Below are 16,034 nucleotides of genomic sequence, written 5' to 3'. Positions count from 1 at the left end.
GCTTCCTAGTTGGACTCATTAACCACTGAGCCAAGATGGGAACTCCCCCCACTTCATTCTTGTCTCCTCACAGAGCTACTGTAGGGCAGGGGGTTTTCCTAAAGGGAAACCCAGCCCCATTTAATATAGAGAGACTAACATGTTTTTGATTCTTTTGCAATGCATGCTTTAGTAGTTTAAGAATTTGGCCTCTAATGGGAGGCTTGTGTTAAAATTCTGGCTAGGTGTGGGAGCAGAGAATTTAGATCCTGATTTACTCTGTGCCTAGCAGAGTGCCTCTATAAGCATCTGAGAGGGGGCTTGATGTAGGTCCGGCACATCTGAAGCTTTGGGGTGAAGTGCGGAAAGCCAGGCTGAGCTTGTGACCAAATCTGGACTTAAATCCTTTCCCCAGGGGCCTCTCTAGTCCCTTGATGCATCTCTGTGCCCTTTCGAAGCTATGTAACCACAAGCCAGATCTCAACTTCTTTGAGCCACTGTTGTCACTTGAAAAAATATATAATACCTATGCCAGAAGATGCAGGTTGTGATTAAATAATGCACCGAAAATGCTCCCTTACCAGGCACATCAGAGGAGCTTGAGAAATGGCGACTCTAAAATCTTGCACACTACTACTCCTAGCCGACAGGTGTGAATGTAGGTGGTGGAGTGGGTAATGGGATGGGCTCACCTGACTCTTTAACAATCTGCACTCAGATAAAGGGGCAGGCAGGACAGAGAGAGTTCACATGGGCCAGAGACCACTCTGGGCTCCAGAGGATGGAGACAAGACGAAGGCAGGGGAACAAGTGGAGGAGACAGAGGGAACAGATGCAAGATTCCAACCAGAGAGGTAGAGCAACAGCCATGCAGAGACTAAAGGGGAATGAGAACTAAGCCAAGAAGATACCATGTTGAAGGATCCCAGCTCAGCCTGTCCTGAGCGGAAAAATTCTGGGACACAGGGACAGTAAAACCAAGTTGACAACAGAAAATGCTTGGGAGACTTCAGAGCAGAAAGAAAGATTTACTCTTTTACTCCCTTCATAGACCTCCTCAATTCTAATGGGGATAGGCAAGACCCCCTGGAGGCTGTGAGGGGTCTTAAACCTTTCCCAGATCACACTCACCACTCCACAGTCTGTGCCCCCTAAACCACCAGCCTCAGGCAGATGGGGCACCTGCAGTCCATCCTTATTACCCTGTTGCACTGGGCAGCGTGGCCTGGGAGAGTCCTCATCTCTCCCACCTTTATTACCCGCACCACCATGGACAAGGAAGCAGTCCACAGAGTTTACCAGGGATGTGTGGTAAAAACAGAAAAGTGTCTGTTAAAAAGCCCTACAGCCTGAGATGACTGAAGGGCCATATTCCTGCACCCATTCAACTCTTTCCTGGGTGCTTACATGACTCCAATCTCTAGGCCTAAGACAGGCCCAGTTGCGGGTCTGGGTGGGACAGGCAGTGGTTTCGTGCCATGTCAGACTGAGGGTCTGCCTTAAGTCTGGCCTGCAGATTGGGTAGAGCCAGGTGCAGCCACAGGTGGCCAGGGGCAGCGATCTGGCATTTGCTCTATCCTGCCGAAGTCCAAGGTTAGCTAAAGGGTGGAGTCCATCAGGGGATGGCCATTCTCAGGAAGCATGATGCGAGTGCTTGTGCCTGTCTGGGTGGAGGGTGTGTAGCGAACAGACTTGTGGTCAGACTGGCGGAGGCACAGACAGCAGAGGAGGCGGCGGAAGGTGCGGCGCATCTCAGCATCACGGCATGAGTACACCACGGCGTTGACCAGTGAGTTGGCCTCTGCTAAGAGTAGGAAATACTTCTCCACAGCCAAGACGTTGCAAGACTTGCAGCCCAGACCATCCAGGAGAAGCACAACCTGGCCTGGCGTCCAGCAGATGACGAATGCTCCTGTGGGATGGATCCTGACATGAGCAGGGCCAGCTGTTGCAACAGCTTAGAGCTGGGGGCGGTCTATAGAGCTGGGGCGACAGTTGTGCAACTTGTAGGGAAAAGCTGCCTGTCTCGCTTCCTGTGCAGAGGGCTGAGGCAGAACTAAGAGGGGTTATCTTTCTCTGATTTGATGCATGGTGGACAAGACCCTGGATGTTTCTACATGGAGATTTATTCTCTGGGAGAAAGCATGTCACCATGGGACCAGCCCTTTACTTGGTGGGATTAAAGGAATGGTTGGCCAAGAGCTGTTTTTTGTCCCTTGAGGGTGGTGTGTGTGCCTCCTCGACCCAGACTATTCTACATTCAGCAGCCAGATTGGCCTCATTACTGCTAGCTAAGAACTCCTTTTTTTTTTTTTTTTTTTTTTTTTTTTTTTTTGCTTTTTAGGGCTACACCTGCAGCATATGGAGGGTCCAAGGCTAGGGGTCTAATCGGAGCTACAACTGCCAGCCTACACCACAGCCACAGCAACGCCAGATCCGAGCTGTGTCTGTGACCTACACCACAGCTCATGGCAACGCTGGATCCTTAACCTGGTGAGGCCACTGAGCAAGGCACGGGATCGAACCTACAACCTCATGGTTCCTAGTTGGATTTGTTTCTGCTGTGCCATGACAGGAACTCCAGGCTAAGAACTCTTAATGGCTTCCCATGGAACTCAGAACAAAATCTGACTTCTATCTGTGCCCTTCGAGGCCGTGCTGAAGACCAGTCACGTGGGCTTCTCCCCTCTTTAGAAGTGCTGGGTTGGTCCTATTTGGGGGGCTCTCACCTTCTGTTCCTCTGCCTGGAACTCTTCCCTTCCCCAGCATTCAGGTCTCTACTCAGGTATCACCTCCTTGGAGGACACCCCTCACATTATGCTCTATGAAGTCTTGCAGGAGTTGGGGGGAAGCAGGGTGCCACTTACCCAGAATGATGACAACAGTCTTGACCAGGCTGAGTGTGGTTTCACGGTAGCGGGGATGGCAGCTGACATGCTCTGCCATGCGCTGCACCCGCCGCCTCACATAGAAGAAAATGCGAGTGTAGACAGCCACCATGAGCAGGAAGACAAGCAAGCTGGACAGGGCCCAGACGGCCAGGTAGGAGCGGCTGAGCAGGGGGGCCATGCGTGAGCAGCGGTCCAGGGCACAGAGGCAGTGCCAGGAGTGGGCAGGCAGCAGCCCTAGGCCCAGCGCAGCCACCCACACGCCCACGATGAGCATGATGACCCGGCCTCGTGGTAGGCGGCTATGCAGCTGCACGGCCATCACACTTCGGTGACGCTCCACAGCAATGGCCAGAAGTGTAGCCACAGATGCCGTCAGGCTTGTATCCAACAGGCCCTGCCGCAAGAACCAGCCCTGAAGTGAGAGCCGGGCTGTGCGTGGGCCTGTGTGGAACATGAGGAAGAGGTAGGCTACACCTGCAAAGAGGTCGGCTGCAGCCAGGTTGCCCAGCAGGTAGTAAATAGGCTGGTGGAAACGGCGGTTGGAGGCGATGGCTGCGATGACTAGCAGGTTGGTCAGCAGAACCAGCACACTGACAGTCAGCCCCAGTGCCACCACAACCACATCTTTAGGCCGCCAGTGGGAGCTGAGCTCTTTGCCGCTGTTGTTATAGAAGAAGCCGATGGTCTCATTGTAGTAGCACTGGCCCATGGTGACCATCTGGGGGCAGAGAGGGAAAGATCAGTACAGGCAGTCTTTGTTGGAAGGACACAGGAGGGAAGAGCAGTCAGAAGAGTTAAGACAGGAAGGTCAAGGGTATCAAACTCAGATCCTTCAGGGCAAAGTGGCAGTGATGGGGACAAGGGTGACCATGAGTTGTGGGGTGAGGTTGGGCAGCCCTTGCCTAATTACTAATAAGATTCTTATAAAGATATATCCCAAATCAAACGACTGCTTGCTTTTTTTTTTTTTGTCTTTTGTCTTTTTTAGGGCCACATCCAGGGCACATGGAGGTTCCCAGGCTAGGGTCTAATCGGAGCTGTATACCACAGCCATAGCAACGTGGGATCTGAGCCGCGTCTGCCACCTACACCACACCTCACGGCAACGCTGAATCCTTAACCCACTGAGTGAGGCCAGGGATCGAACCAGCAACCTCAGGGTTCCTAGTCGAATTTGTTTCCACCCCGCACCACGACAGGAACTCCTGTTTTTTGCTTTTTTAATTAAAGAAGCAAAACAAATCTCATTTGCCCACGCAGTGCCAATCTGTAAACAATCTCTATTGGGGGCGGGAGCAGTTAGGGTAGGACAAAGGGGCGTGAGCTGTGAAAGTAGGCAAGGGCGGGTCAGTTTGGTGCTGGGATTAGTGCAGGGAGCAAAGCCCAGGGGGCGTGTGTGCACAGGGTGGGGCCATTGCTTGGCGGTCGGTGCTGGGGCGTGGAGGTGAACCCGGCTGTTAGATGGGGCAGTAAGGCAGCCCCATAACTTGGCCGGCGGCTTTGGGCGCGAGTGTTCTCGAAGCGGGCGGGACACCAGGACGTTCCGGGTGGGACCCTGGCGGCCTCTGGGACAAAAGGGGAGGTCGGGAAGGCTACAGCTGGCGGGGCCACCTGGAGCCCCCAGGCTGGGGGAGGAGCAGGAGGGAGAAGAGGGGGCGGCTCCCGGGCCCGCAGGCACGTGCCGCGCCCTCCCGGGTCCCCGCGCCCTCCCTCCCGGGTCCATGCTGGCCTCACCTGGGCCGCCCGTCACGCCGCAGATGGGGCGGCCTCGAGCCCGAGACCCATGGCCAGGAGACCACGGCGGGAGCAGAGGAGAGTCTGGCTGCGCTGGGCACTAGCGACCAAAAGAGCGCGGGAGGCGGGGTCCCACCGCCCCGCCCCAGCCGCAGTGCCCCGCCCCCACCACCTAGGTGAGCCCCGCCCTGTCCCCAACACCTGAGGCAGCCCAGCTTCCGCTGCGCAGCGAGGACAGGGTCTCCCGGAACCGCAGATCCCTCATTTCCTCTCCGCTTCGCGGCCCCTCAGTCGCCCCTCTCCACTTCCGGCGCGGGACCCCCACCCCCAGTCCCGGCACACCTCACGTGCCCGCAGTTTTGGGCCTTCGCGGGGCTGAGTCACTCGCTGCCCGAGAATTCCCGCCGTGACCTGGTGCCGCCGGGGCCCACCTCCGGGTGGTCTCAGGGTCCGCGCCCCCGCCCCGTCCCCACCCCGCCGGCTCCCTCGCGTCCAATCCGTCGCCGAGTTCCAAGCCACGCCCTGATCCGACCCGGCTCCCACCGCCCGGACCCCAGCCCCGCCTCAGCTTTGCCGGCTCAGAGCAACCGCGGGCCTCAGCCTCCCTTGCCCCGCGGACCTCTCTGGCCTCAGCTGACTGTCCGGCCGCACTCCAGTTTCTCGAAATCCCGCCCCCAGCAGTGCTGTTCTCTGCCTGGCCCACGCCTGTGGCGGCCCTGGACTCCCACGGCCCAGAGCACACAGCCCTATTGTCCCGGTTATCTGCACTTTGTTATATTTGTTTGATTATGGGGACGCAGAACTCTGGGAGGGCTGGCCTGGTGTGACTCAGCCAGGTGCCCAAGCCCAGCCTCTACTGCTTGGAGGTGCTCAAGAGTGTTCTGAAATGAAAAAATGGGGGATTTGTTTTCCCTGGTGGGTAAATGGGGCGGTTGGATGTTGCCCTCGCCAACCTCTCTCTTGTCACCCTCTGGCAAAGAAAGACGCTCAAGGGTATAAAGGACACGATTTATTCAGAGGCCACAGGACCCCAGGGACTACCAGGATTCCTGTGAGTGGGTGGAGTCTGGGTTGCCCACACTCTGCAAGAGCTGGTCACTCGGGATCAACTAATGAGGCACAGAGATGGGGGAGTGGCCACAATCAAATTAGCCAAAAGCACCTCTGTCCCAGGGGTCAGAGACTAGAGTGGACCTCAAGGATCTCATGACTTGTATTGACCCTGAGTATTGAACCTGAATGACCTCTGAACCTGAGTGGCCCTGATGCTCAACACTAACCTGTGTCTAGTGAGGGAATCCTATACATTGCCCCCAAAAGGGTTTTAGTTCTCCCCTAGGCGGTGTAGTCTTTCCCCATAGGAACTCTCCAGACAACCCAACATTGAATTCCTGGTCCATCTTCTCAATCCTGGGCTTCTTGGTCAAAGTGCTGGAATGGTCAGAGATGGTCCTCGGCTTCCTCAGGTTGAGGGTCTGGGCAGCAGGTGGCCTTGGGCACAGACTCACTGTGCAGCTTGGAGAGTAGCCGGGCTGTTTCCTGAGTGATCTCAAAATGCTTGGGTAGCGGGGCGCGTCGAAGAGGGCTGCCCTCACAGGAGGTGGCAGTAGGGCCGGGTCCTCGTCTCCGCAAGCTACCTTGGGGCACTGATGTGACAGGGGTCTCCTCGCACAATTTGGAAGCCACCAGGGCCAAGCCCGACAGCTGGTGGGTGACAGGCCGCACGCCCCCCCGGGGATACTTCACTGGCTGGCGGCTGAAGTGGCCACGGGACTGTGTCCCTAGGGGTGAGTCCTGGAGGCCTTGGCTGGACACTGTAGGATGGAGTGGTCAATGCTGAGCACCCTTAAGTCCTCTGGATGCCCCTTACCCTGTTGTCATCACTCAGCCAAACTACCCCAGGGAAGGGGCAACCCCAGAACCCCTGGGCTACCCCCCAACACACTCACCTTCCCCTCCCTCGTCTTTGGTGTCTTTGGCTACTTCCTCTCCCTGGTCACACTGCAAAGTTGGAATCTGCAGGGAGAAACCCAAGAATGAGACCCCCAGCAATAAAATTCAGTTCTTCAGTACACTTGGACATGTAAAAGTTCCTTTGCAGTTTTGGTATCTAGGAGAAATGATGCCCCTAAGAGTGTAATGCTTGCCACCCCCCCCTCCCCGCCCCCGAAGAACAGTGTCATTAACTTCAATTGTGGGCTCGGTGAGGGCAGGGATGCCTTTGTTCAGCAGAGGGCCAGCCTGGAAAGTGACAGCCATCTCTGTATTAGGAAGAGGTTAACTACTGGTTCCCATCCTGCTCTACCTTATGCAATTTTAGGTCCTCTTTCTAGCTTATCTTTTAATCTATCCTTTAGCTAAATGCTAAGAGCAGTTGGAATTCTCTCTGTGTCCCAAGCAATTTCCGAGGTATTCTAGTTCTCAGAGTTCCATACCTTACCGGAAGCCCCTTTCCCACTTTGGGGTGCTGTATGGGAGATCCAAGCTTTTAGGAATGATGAGTTTAGCAGGAAGCCTCCCACAGAAGACTCATTTATAAATGGTTTTCACTAACAGTATTTACCTCTTAGGGCACTTACTATGCAAGTGCCGTGCATTGTAGGCATGAAGTAATTGGAGGCTTGCACACCCCTCCTTGGCCTCACTCCCAACCACCTTCCTCTCACTTATTCGTTACAGTGTGGAGCTGTGCCCTGAACACGCCAGACATAGTCTCACCTCAGAGTCTTTGTACTGGCTGTTTCCTTTGCCTGGAACACCCTTTTCCTGATCTCCACCTGGCTTACTCTCCCCTCCTATTCTTCCAGTCCTTGCTCAAACCCATCTTCTCCATGAGACCCACCCATAGCATCAAACTGCCCACTACCTCTCACCTTGGTGCCTTCGATGTCCCTTATTTTATGCTACTCTTTTCTTTTTTCCCCTAGTATTCATCACCTTGTAACACCCTCATATAACTGACTTTGTATCATATTTCTTGTTTATGGTTGGTTTCTTCCCCACTAGAATGCAGACAACCAAGAGGATGGGGTCTTTGATTATTTTGCTCACTGATGTATCTATAATGCCTAGAACAATGCCTGACACATAGTAGGTGGTCAGTAAACATTCCATTGAAGGAAGAATGGTACTCATGTTAGTATCTCTGCAAAATTGTACCCTGTTGTTACTCCATCATTTCCCACTGGTGCATTGCTTACCTTTCTTTTCAGAATGAGTGCAGGTTAAATAAGGGAAGGAATGAAGTAGAAAACTTTAAAGGCAAAGGAAGGAAGACAGGAGAGAAAGTGAGAGGATTAGAGGGAGAGAAAGTCCTCCCCATGTCTATGGGCCCAGCGGGTTCCTACCTCTGGGAGCGTGGCCTCGGGATGCTCCTCCAGGGCACTAAGGGGCATGGGGGCTGGGTTGGGGTCTGAGGTTAGGGATAGGGGCAGGGGGTCCAGGACAAGTTGTGGGTATGATGGCTGAGTGTTGGTTGGGAGGGCACCAGGAGGTGGGCTGGGGTCTCGGGGCAGGGGCTCAGTGGTCAGGGGGAGCTCGTCAATCCCGAAGATCTTCTCATAGTGCACAATAAGGAACTCAATAAGCTGGGCCTGGTGCCCAGAGTCCAGCAGGCAGGTGACAGGACCGGCGCAGGCTGCTCCTGGACCATCCGGTGGCCGCAGCAGTGTTGGCCCAAACACAATGCCCAGGTTGTTGGCAGACATCTTGTTCTCCTCAAACCGTGCAGCTACCCTGGGGACAGTGTGAAGAGAAAGGTTAGGGTACAGAGTGTATGGTTATTGGTCATCTGGCAGCACCTGCAAGACAAGCTAGTGATGACTTGCCCAAATCATGGGTAAGTGGTCCTGGTCTATGTGACCAGTAGCCACATGCCTGGCGATGGGGGTCAGGGGTCAGCACCCAAAGTCAGGAGTCATATATTAAGTTTCAGAGCTCAGAAAACACATGCAAAGATCAGAAATCAGTGTCAGGAGTCAGCGGTCACATGTCCAGGGAAGGGGGTCACAGATCTGTGCCTTGGTCAGAAGTCACGAATCAAGGTCAGGGACAGTGCACACCTGAACAGATGGGCCACCAGGTGCCTCAGGGTGTTGTAGTTAGAGTCAGGCAGCTGCACCAAGAGGGTCTTCAGCGAGCAGATAATCTCAGGGCTGGGGCTGGGGGTCCCGGGGTCGCGCCCAGGGTCTGCATGCAGGGTCTTAGCCAGAGAGATGAAGGCGTCGTAGAGGTGGAAGGGGACCACGGGGTCAGTGAGCTGGGGGTGGAATGGCAGGGGGGACATGGGTGTGGGTGGGCTGCAGAGGGTCCTCAGCCTGAGCCCACCTGGCCCCTGACTCCTGAGCTGCTGAGCACCCACCTCCTGGAGGAATCGCTTGAGAACACTAGAGATGTCATGAGGTGAGTTCCCCGACAGGTCAACCAACGCTCGGCCATTCTCAAAAGCCTGGCACAGCCGTTCCACTCGGACCCGGGACCCGCTGACTCGATAAATGCCCTGCAGGGCAGGGTGGGAAATGGGCACCTGGCTTGCAATCCAGCCATCAAGAGGTCTGGGTCACTACTGGGGATGGTTGGGGTCAAGGGTCAATGCAGCACCTGCACACCCAGGGCGCGCTGTTCTATCTCGGCTGTGCACCTGGTGATCACAAAGGGTACCTCCTCCGGGAAGTCCCTGGGCAGTTGCAGGAAGTTGACCCCAAAGATGGGGGTGCGGGCTGGGAGCCGCCTGTGTCCGCAGAGGATCAGTAGAGTCTCGAGGCAGCGCTTGTGGCAGGTCAGAAAGCACTGAGGGGAAGGTCACAGAGTCAGGGAGGTCTTGGGGGTCAGTGGGGGAAGAGAAGGTCATAGGAATCCTCAGGGAACAGGGGGCTCATAGGAGATTATCAAGTCAGGGCAGGTCCTGATCTCAGGCCAGGGAGGTGCCTGAGGTCAGAGGGGTCAGCAGAGGTCATTAGGTCATCAACTTGGGCCATACCTCCTCACATTCAGTTCCGCTGACCATGAAAGCCTCGCACTCTCGGCACTTGGCTGGGCCCCGCAGCCGCCGCAGCCGGTGGGTCTGGGCCGCATTGGAAAGTGTCCATTTTTTGAAAGGGGTGCCTGGTCCATTCTCCAGCCCATCTCCCAGGTCTGTAGGGAGACAGGGTCAGTGGTGCCTAGTCCATCCTCACCCCACCCCCACCTGCTTGCTTCCAGCCTCACCAGGGTCTCGCTCCTCAAAGTCATCTGAGGATTCTGTGCCTATGGAAGAGACCTTCACCAGCCGCCTTGTGCCAGAGCCTAGAGTCAGAGGGTCACAGAGGTTGGGGATCACAGAGGTAATGGGGAGGCTCCAAGGCTAAGGAGACATTTCTAGTTTTCAGCCTTCCCAAACCACCCACAGATGCCCCTGGGTCAGAGATGAGCAGGGTGGTCACACAGGTCTGGGGTTAGGGGCTGAGGAATGGGTCAGCAACCTGGGGGTTGGTCCAGAAGCTGAATCAAGAGATTGGGTCAGTTGAGAAAATAGGTCTGGGGTGTGGGGTAGGTCAGAGGTCAAAGAATGGGTTTGAGAATGAGGATGGGAGCTTGGCCAGGGGCTGGAGGATGGGCCCACCTGGGCTGGAAGTGGGAGAGTCCAGGGACCGAGATTCGCTGCCACCGCCCAAGCTGTCCACATCACTGCCCAGAGTTCCTAGGAGGGGACAGGTCACTTAGGTATGGCCTCCTGTCCTAGCACCACTCCCGCCTGCCCCTCACTGCGCTTACCTTGCCAGCCTGTGCCAGTGTCCTCCCAAGGGCCTGGATCAGCTCCACTCTCATCCAGCCTTGGAGGTGAGGGGTCAGAGAGCTTCTTTCTTGTGTCCAGAGGGGAACTGAAAGGAGAGGTTTGAGGGCTCTGATAACCAGGAAACTGACCTGGGATGACATCACCAGGCATCCCATCTAGGACCCAGCTCCAAGGACTGGATCTGCAAGCTCTTATGCCCAAGATCATGTAGCCCCCAGTGCAGTAATTCCAAATTCCCACCCCGCCCCGAGAGTGGGACAACTCGGCCCAAATGAGCACCTTTGGTACTAAATCTAAGTACTGAGGCTTTGAGGTCTTTCATCCCCCAAGACTCAATCCCATGGTGCCAACAGCTTGGCAATGTGTCTCTGGGGCTCCCTCCCCACACTGCTCCTCGGGATCCACCTGTATGAGAATTCCTGGAAGGAGAAGGCGGGTGGTGGGGGTGGCGGTGCGTCGGGCTGCATTGTCCGCACGAACTCCTGATATCGCTGGCCAGGCTCGAAGGGCGCACAGCACTCAGCCAAGGCAGCGAAGGCGCGGGGGCCACGCTCGGCCTGGGCCTCTCGCAGCCGGAACAATCCTAGGGTCACCTGTGGGGCAGAGACCGTATGTGAGGGGCGGAGCCTGGGAGTCTGGGACCGGGCGACACCAGCGTGGTCCAGGCTTGGGTTGCAGCTGGGCAGTGGGAGGCCTCTTAGGGACAAGGGCATGCACTGGAGTCAGGGGTGTGGTCAGACGCCTCTGGAAGGGGGCTGAGGAGGAGGTTCAGTCAGGATCTGCGGGGGTGGGGTGGGGGTGGGGGTGGGGACTGGCTGTCCAAGGAGAGGGAGTGGGTCCTGGCGCCCTAGAGGCTGTTTCGGGGTAGGGGGCGCCTAGTGGTGGCGACTGACGGTGTCGGGCAGCCTTCTTTGGGTTAGGGTCTTACCCGCCTCAGCACTTCGTCCCCTTGCAGCACCAACTTGCGCACGTGTGACACGATTCGCTGCTTGGCAGCCTCCAGGTCCTGCTGCCTTGCATTGGCCTCGCGGACACAGGCCTGGTACAGCGCCTCAGCCTCCTGGGCCTGGAGAAACCAAAGTAGGGAGAGTATGTGGGAGAGAGAGATGGTGTGGGCATCGAAGCACGAGGGAGCACAGGGCAGAGTTCCCACCTTGGCCTGGGCCTCCTCTCTCGAGCGCCGCCGCCGCTCCTGCTGCTTGTTGAGAGCGGGCGAGGCCTGAGGGGCGGGGTCTTCAGGGGACACCTGGGAGCGCACGCGCAAGTCCTCGCTGCGCTGCGCGTACTGGAGCTGGGCCCGCCGTAGTGCCTGCACTGCCTCGTTCTGGGACAGAGGAGGGACACTGTCATCGCTTCATCTTCTCCCCCAGTCCCCGCCCTGCCTCGAGACTTACCATCCTCTTCTGCTCTTTCATCCATTGCTCCTTGAACTCCTTCCGCCACTTCTCAATCTCAGTCCGTTTGGCAGCCAGGGGCTGGGGTAGGGAATTGAGATGTTGCTTCAGGGTCATTAGGTCCTTCCATTCACTGGGGCCAATGCATTTTTCATCCTTTGGGCCCTTTTCTGGGTCTGCGCTCTCTCTCCTGGGTCTTCTCACCCAAACCTGCCCTCCCCCACTCTAGTGTCTCCACAAAGAGTCTCAATGGTCACCTCATCCTTTGTGCCTGGACCCAGAGATGCCAAGGTTCTATTACTGGGAGTACCCAACACCTTGGCCCATGGCCCACAGGCTATCAAAGGTAAAATTTTGCAATTGTACAGGAAGCCTGGTTTGAATCTCTGCTGGGTAACCTTGGGCAAGTTCCTCAGCATCCCCGGGTCTCGGCTTCCTCATCCGCAAAATGGTGGTAACGGTAACGGTGCCTCCCCCCAAGTGGTGGATAGAATGATAGATGAAGGGTCACCACACCTGATAGTAGTCTCTTTTCTGCTGGGCCACTGTCTCCATGGCCAGGGCTCCCAGACTGAGGTCGTGCTCCAGAAACAGGGTGTAGATGTATTGCAGTGGCATGTGGCTCTGGGGGAAGGGGGAAGGTGGCTGGTGTAGAAGGATGCTAAGGATTTGGGGGGCGGGGGCTGACTGGGGTTCTTGAGGGCTTGGGCTCTGGGGGCGGGGGCGGGTTGCTAATGGCTACCTGTTGGTGAATTGACACCTTGCCAGCCTCAGCGATCTTCATGATGGTTTTGGCAAACTCCAGCTCTGGGAGCAGATAGAAGGGGTCTGAGTCAGGCAGGGTGTGGGCACTGCCTGGGGCTTGAAACCCAGCGGTAGGGGCTCTCACCATGGCTGGCTCTCTTCTCGGTCCAGGCCAGTAGCTCCTTGGCATAGCGGCTCCAGGTCTTGGCATACTCCAGGGCTGCATCCACGCCCCCCTTAGTCCGAATGAGCCGCAAGTCCAGTTCCTCCCCTGGGGCAGATGGGTGGACCTCTGACCTCTGCACACTCCTGTGGAAGCCTTCCCTGATCCCTCAGACCAGTGGCCCCTGTTCTACAGCTTATCACTCCCCCAAACACCCCTTTGCTTTCACTTGTCCAGGTTGCAATTTTACAGTGATTCTCCACCCAGGAGGCTCCCTGAGGACAGGGGTTCAGATCTATTGTGTGCACTGTGGTGTCCCAGGTGCACAGAACAGGCAGTTTGTGGTGGAAGGACTCCTCTCTGCCCTCACTTCCCTGGCCTCAAAGACCCCTACCTGTAAGGGGTGCAGGATCTTCTGGGGAAGGGCCACTCCAACTGCTGGTTTCATTGCTCTGAGCAGGGGAGGGGGGGAGATAGCATTCAGGAACAAGCAGGGCAGGGCCCCACCTTCCCCGGAGACCCTTCTCCCAGAAGCCCCCTCCTCCCTGTCCCCTTGATCCCGCCCCTCACCAAGGTGGCTGTGGGGGTCTTGTCAGTTTCTGGGTCTCCTGCTGAAAGTACCGGGTCTGCAGCCAGCATCTCAAGGGTCCTGCGAGGTAAGCGTATCACGATGCCACCCTTCACCCAGTCTGTCCAACTTAGGGGTGCTGAGGACTCCAGGGCAGTTTGGGGATGGTCCAAGATATCACCTTTGTGACATCTATTGTACCTGGAAATCCTGAGGGACAGGGTTTTGGGCCAGGGGAAAGTAGGCAAGTTCTTTTATGGGACTTGAGATAGAATTTGAAGGGTCCCAGGTAACTTTGGGGTTCAGAGTGGGATTTTAAAGACCTCAAATGTTTTAAGGAATCACAAGCGTCACAAAAAGGATACATGGGGGCCCTAGGAACACTTTGGGGATTTCCAGTGGATTGGGGGGGGTTGAGTTTTGGGATACTCAGGTGTTTTGAGGGTCTTAGACATCTCAGCTTATTAGTTAAGTGGATCCAGAAGTTTCAGATTTCTAAAGGGGCTTCTAAATGGGTTTCCATTTCCATTAAGGATTTGGGGTGATCCAGCCTCAGACTCACACGTTCCCCAGTGAGATCTCAAGGTTGTCCAGGCTCCGGAAGATATCGCTGTACCTCTTCCTGTTCTCCGGAGCCGGGGGTAGCCCTTGGGGAGGAGAGTATCACACATGGGCCAACGGAAGCCTCCCTCCACCCACGGCACCTTGTCAGGTTGTTTGGAAGGTGGGTGGTGGGTGGTGGGGAGAGAGAGGGAGAGAGAGAGAGGGAGTTCTGGTTCCACGGAGAATGTAGAATGGGGTGGGTTTCTGAGCTGGCTTGGGTGAGACTTGACTTAGGGCAGGCAGATGGACTCAAGGCATAGCCCAACACAGAGACAGCTGCTCAGAGGCACTTAGACACCCACACATGCACAGGCCCCGAAGCAAAGCGACAAAACAGATGTCCCAGATACAGCCACACTCTCCCCGGGGAAAGAGCCGGCTTGACAATAGAACCACATGGTCCTCAGGCCAGACAGATGGAAATACACGTGGGACAGACCAGCATAGGGCCTGCAGCAGAAACAAACAGGCAGACTGAAACTGCAAGAGGCATAAAGACCAAATGACGCTCAATAAGCACAGCAGAGACACAAAGACAGGCGGAAACAGAATCGGACCTTGCCACATTTCTGCCGCAGGCGCCCCCTTCTAGGGGGCCTAGATCAGCGTTTCCCCCTCCCTGGGCAATGGAGGAGCTGGGTGGGGATCCTACCGTGTTGCCCTCTCCATCAGCGGTCGTGACACCCTGCCCCCATCACAAATATCAGAAGCAGAAGCGGCCACTTCCCCTTCCTGGGCCCCCTCCCCCAGGCATCCGGGGTGAAGCCTCCAAAGGTGGAGGGGGTCAGGGGTTGGTGTACTGGGCCCCTCTCAGCTTGGGGATCCCTACAGTGGAAGATCCTCGCGTCCTTCCCATTCAGGAACTCCTCCCGTCTCCCTGGACGGAGAGGGACAGGCGGGGCCCCTCATTGATTTAGGAAGTAGGCTATGGTTGAGGGAGGCCCTTCTCGGATCCTATATCCCAGACTGCCTACCCGGCTCTGTTGCGTCCATGGCCCGACCCGAGGATCGCTTGGCTGGGACGGGGACTGGGATGGGATCGCGCGCCGGCGCCGGCGGGGCCCAGCCCCGATTTCCTGCCGTGGTGCCGCCGCCAGGGTTCCGCGTCGCCCCGCCCCGCGGAGGTCCCGCCCCGACCACGCCTCTACTGGTTCGGCTCCGCTCCCTAGGCAAGGAAGAGCCTACCGCGCCCCCTGCCTGAGCGGCAGGGGATGCGACCGGGTGAAATGACTCTATCCGGGGCCATGAGGTTCCTCTCCTCAGATCTTTGCGAGGGAAACCCCAGCACATTCCCCTTGCTGTGAGCCCGTAGAGTCTGCCTGGCTGGAAGACCCTGTCCCGGAACCTTTCACTTTCTATGAACCAGTGATGCTCCTGCCCAGGGGTCTCTTGGACCTGTGAACACAGCAATGAGAGTCACCTGGTAGAGTCTTGCTGTCCTGCCGGATTATGGCTGAATTTGAGGTTCCCTAACATGCCAAGCTTGGAGACACTACTGCGGGACCCCCCGTAATGCTTAGTGCTTGATTAGGCTTTTGAGCACCCAGCTGCCACGAGCCCAGAGCACCCCAATCTCCCCTCAGGCATGGAGGGCACAGGGACCCTTGCCCTGAGCACCGCGCCCCCACCAAGTACCATCCCCTGCAAATTCTAAGTTCAGAATGCTCCCCTTCTGGTGGTATCAAACTGCCTCAGGTATTCTATGTGACCATGGCAAGTCCCTCATCTGAGTTGGGGTCTGGCACCCCTATCCCTTCTGACATCTTGGCCAGCCTTGAAGGCTGGTCCCTCCCCCTCTCCCAGTTTGGCTCCTAGGGCCTTCTCTGGGAAGTGGGCCACACTCCTCCTGATGTAGAGGCCAGTCAGAGGTAGGGTGCTGAGGATGACCAAGGGACAAGGGCAGGAAAGGGTGGAGGGAGAGCTCCTCAGTGAGCACTGGTGGAGAGGGGAGGTTGCAGAGAAGTCTGGGCCTGGGTTTGGCCTGAGATCATCACATGTAGCTTGTCGAAGTTCTAAAAATGCACCCACACTCCACACTCTGGATTTTCTGGCTGCAAATAAAAAATTTTGAAGTTTTTGGCTGTCTTGAAGGCAAGAAATCTCTGACTATGACTCTGCTTTCATGCTACCTACTCCACAATTCCTAAATTGCAGTGAATGAGGACCTTCTGAAAGGAAGGACAGT

At 56.3% G+C, this 16,034-nt stretch overlaps 2 protein-coding genes across 7 annotated transcripts; both read right to left on the bottom strand.

The window, feature by feature from the left end:
* Window positions 992–5,480, bottom strand: LPAR2 (lysophosphatidic acid receptor 2). 5 transcript variants are annotated; one of them, XM_005654918.3, is made up of 3 exons: window positions 5,224–5,480; window positions 2,847–3,588; window positions 992–1,891 (listed from the first exon to the last, which is right to left on the bottom strand). In XM_005654918.3, the coding sequence occupies exons 2-3, from the start codon at window positions 3,586–3,588 to the stop codon at window positions 1,578–1,580; spliced, it is 1,056 nt and encodes a 351-aa protein (XP_005654975.1). In that variant the 5' UTR covers window positions 5,224–5,480; the 3' UTR covers window positions 992–1,577.
* On the bottom strand, window positions 5,599–14,984 carry GMIP (GEM interacting protein). Of its 2 annotated transcripts, none has more exons than XM_005654928.3 (21): window positions 14,824–14,984; window positions 13,809–13,893; window positions 13,249–13,327; window positions 13,073–13,130; window positions 12,661–12,786; window positions 12,514–12,578; window positions 12,288–12,395; window positions 11,772–11,852; window positions 11,531–11,701; window positions 11,306–11,443; window positions 10,783–10,970; window positions 10,356–10,462; window positions 10,204–10,281; window positions 9,810–9,887; window positions 9,583–9,737; window positions 9,204–9,392; window positions 8,965–9,102; window positions 8,666–8,862; window positions 7,952–8,339; window positions 6,554–6,620; window positions 5,599–6,418 (listed from the first exon to the last, which is right to left on the bottom strand). In XM_005654928.3, the coding sequence occupies exons 1-21, from the start codon at window positions 14,840–14,842 to the stop codon at window positions 6,045–6,047; spliced, it is 2,889 nt and encodes a 962-aa protein (XP_005654985.1). In that variant the 5' UTR covers window positions 14,843–14,984; the 3' UTR covers window positions 5,599–6,044. The 2 variants fall into 2 exon arrangements, with proteins under 2 accessions (XP_005654985.1, XP_005654986.1); XM_005654929.3 differs by lacking the exon at window positions 14,824–14,984 and adding an exon at window positions 14,502–14,792.

Source organism: Sus scrofa, chromosome 2 (genome assembly GCF_000003025.6).
Source record: "Sus scrofa isolate TJ Tabasco breed Duroc chromosome 2, Sscrofa11.1, whole genome shotgun sequence".
Taxonomy (NCBI): domain Eukaryota; kingdom Metazoa; phylum Chordata; class Mammalia; order Artiodactyla; family Suidae; genus Sus; species Sus scrofa.
Note: the sequence above shows the minus strand (reverse complement) of the source record. Positions and strands in the feature narration are given on the sequence as shown.

Excerpts from the sequence above, each read along its gene's own strand:
- LPAR2 (XM_005654918.3), bottom strand. The coding sequence starts at position 3,588 with ATGGTCACCATGGGCCAGTGCTACTACAATGAGACCATCGGCTTCTTC. Across the intron at positions 1,892-2,846 it reads GACTGTTGTCATCATTCTGG|GAGCATTCGTCATCTGCTGG; the intron begins GTAAGTGGCACC and ends TCCATCCCACAG.
- GMIP (XM_005654928.3), bottom strand. Across the intron at positions 10,971-11,305 it reads GGGACGAAGTGCTGAGGCGG|GTGACCCTAGGATTGTTCCG; the intron begins GTAAGACCCTAA and ends TCTGCCCCACAG. Across the intron at positions 8,863-8,964 it reads TCAAGCGATTCCTCCAGGAG|CTCACTGACCCCGTGGTCCC; the intron begins GTGGGTGCTCAG and ends TTCCACCCCCAG.